This window comes from Rhagoletis zephyria, unplaced genomic scaffold, assembly GCF_001687245.7.
Source record: "Rhagoletis zephyria isolate East Lansing unplaced genomic scaffold, Rhagoletis_zephyria_1.1 Rzeph_scaffold_03073, whole genome shotgun sequence".
Taxonomy (NCBI): domain Eukaryota; kingdom Metazoa; phylum Arthropoda; class Insecta; order Diptera; family Tephritidae; genus Rhagoletis; species Rhagoletis zephyria.
In genome coordinates, this window is record NW_016160157.1 from 65,097 (window position 1) to 67,948 (window position 2,852).

Below are 2,852 nucleotides of genomic sequence, written 5' to 3' on the forward strand. Positions count from 1 at the left end.
AAGTTAAAAACCTTCAAAGTGATTGTTAACTATTTGATCATCGCAAAGTTCACTTTTTCTACAATAACCAATCTGAACAATCTTTTTTCTTCACAAATCGAAGTAGCTTTAAATGAATAATGACAACAGGTTCTTACCTCTGGCTGTTCCATAGCATTGCCGTCAAGATCGACAGCCCGTGACAATGACTCGTCGACTAATAATTGCTTCGGCTGGTAAGACGTTCTTTCTACTATGCCCAGAAATCTATTAACACGAAGGCGCAAATTTTCCGCATGCAGCATAAAATGAACGCGATGCAAAATGCTGGGCAGCAGCAACGCTTTCATCCACATATCACCCGGGTACATAAAGTTATGGCAAAGTTCAGGTATAAGACGGATTGCGCAATTATTCTTATGCCCCTTCGTTGCCTTTCCAACAGCGTTAATAAAAAAATTTCGACGCGAAGTTAGTGCACGAACTTCTAGCAAAAATTGATTCGGTTGCACCACATAATCCACTTCATTTTTGTACTTGCAGTCGATAAAATCGACGTAACTTGAATATTGATTATTGTCGAAAGGACTTAGTGGTGTGAGATCAGTAAGTACTTTGGTTACGACAAAACGTTGATTGTCTCTGCCTGAGTACCATTTATTAATCACTTTGCCGACATAATCCTCCGCCTTGTAGACCTTCTTTTTCCTTTCAATGACACTGTAGCTGCGCTGTGGCAATAGACGTTGGAAGTTTTGTACCAATTCCCAATCAATTTTTCCCGCATTAATCGGTACGATGAGGTATGAATTCTCGTGGTTACGCTGATCTAATACGAAGAAAGTTTTCCAACACTCGAGCAAATCTCGGAAGATCATCAAATGGAATTTACATAGTTGTTGTAATTGCTGTTGACTTGATATAGTCAATGTAATTGGTTGTGGCGCCACTTTCACTGACAATTTACCCTGATTCATGAAAAGCGGCATTTCTGCGAGCGGCGGTATGCGTTTACGCGATAAAATAGCATAGTTACGATTGGTCTGCAATAGCTCGGCGATGTGTTCAGTGTAGTCATCTTTCTCAAAGTGGGGTATTGCATGAATCTCATAGGCATAGCAGACTTCATTGAGTTGAGGGATTGCATTTTGCAGTTCCTCCGGATATTTTCGATTATACAAACGGCGTTGTTGCTTGCCAGCAGTTTTTGAAGTGACTATAGATAAATGAAAAATTATAAGACATTCAGCTCATTCTGGAAAATATTTATAATAATGTTAAGGGTCTTTCAAAGATGCTTGCCATTTAAAGGATTTTCACTTTTTGCTACCTATCAATTAAAATATATATATATTTATATATTAAAGTCCAGCGCAAGTGTATTTGCCGCATTTCATTCAATAAGTACTCCTTGCATTGTACTCTACTCCCAACACATTGTTACTCTTTTTCTGCATACATACACTACTTGGCGTTGAAATAGTAAATACTTCACGTACTTGATATTACTCCACCAAAGTAGGTACTCTACTTTCTCTCATCGCGTACGAGAGATATTTGCTGCTGCCAAAAGGGAGTAGCAAATCTACTCTCTGTATACTTGTAGTTGCTGTAAGTACTTGCGTATTAAATTTCAATTCTGGTTGTTAGCCTACTAGTTGANCACCAAAGTAGGTACTCTACTTTCTCTCATCGCGTACGAGAGATATTTGCTGCTGCCAAAAGGGAGTAGCAAATCTACTCTCTGTATACTTGTAGTTGCTGTAAGTACTTGCGTATTAAATTTCAATTCTGGTTGTTAGCCTACTAGTTGATATCGTTTGCGGCGGCATTAACCAAAAAATAAGTTGTCAAAAACAACAACTTAAGCAATGCTGCTATACGAAATAAAATTATTAGTGGCAAATCAAAATTTTGAAAAGTGCCGATTTTCACATTCGATAGCTGGACATGGTAGCGACGAGATGTACGAGCATTTTTTTCTTAAGAGCTGCATACTGATTTAAGAAATTTTTTATAGAAGCAAATTTATTTTCCATTCATTGTGCGTAATTTTATATGAATTTTTAGTTTTTCTTGAGAGCCTTTACAAATAAAAAAAATTTCGAAATATGTACATATGTACATTAGGGCTGTGCGATTATTCGATTACTCGAGCAAGTTGGTTAATCAATTATTCGGTTAATCAATTACTCGTTCAAGATTTTGATTACTCAAAACGATGATTAATCGAGTTACTTGAAATATGATTACTCAAAAAAAATAATTTTGCTCGTTAAAAGAGTTTGCTTTGGAAAATGCTTTTTTCTTTTTTACATTCTGTATATGAAAAAAATTGTTTGCTTTAATTTTTGAAAACAGAAACGTTGTTTTCAAAGTATCAAGGAACTTTAACTACTTTATACATATGTAAAGAGTTGAAATGTTGATTACTCATTTTACTCGAAATGTTGATTAATCATAAAGCAAATTACTCAAATATTTTTGTTTTTGGTTAATCAAAAATCTTGATTACTCGAGTAACTGAACTTTTGAGTAATCATAATTTCCAATTAATCGAATAATTGAGTTATTTACTTTATGATTAATTAAAATTTTGAGTAATCAATTAATCGCACAGCCCTAATGTACATACATACGCAGCCATATAACTTGATTTCAAGAGAAACGAATTTTCATTGGGCACGTTCAGAAGGCGCAACAGCTCAGTAACTGGTACGATTGCACCTTCTGAACGCGTTGTTGCGTACTTCTGATCAACTGAATAGTTGCGTGTTCGATGATCGTAATATTTTTCTGATCATTTGAGACAACATGTTGGTGTGTACCTTTGAGAGTTGAATTTGACAGCTAATGTATGAAGTCAAATTCAA

At 35.5% G+C, this 2,852-nt stretch overlaps 1 protein-coding gene across 1 annotated transcript in view; it reads right to left on the reverse strand.

Annotated features, from left to right (window-relative positions):
* Positions 1-2,852, reverse strand: part of LOC108368335 (endoribonuclease Dicer-like) — a gene marked incomplete at its 5' end in the record, with an annotated part of 20,023 nt that overhangs the window by 16,057 nt on the left and 1,114 nt on the right. Inside the window, 1 exon segment of the mRNA XM_017623182.1 lies at positions 138-1,195. Within this exon segment, the coding sequence (XP_017478671.1) occupies positions 138-1,195 (1,058 nt within the window).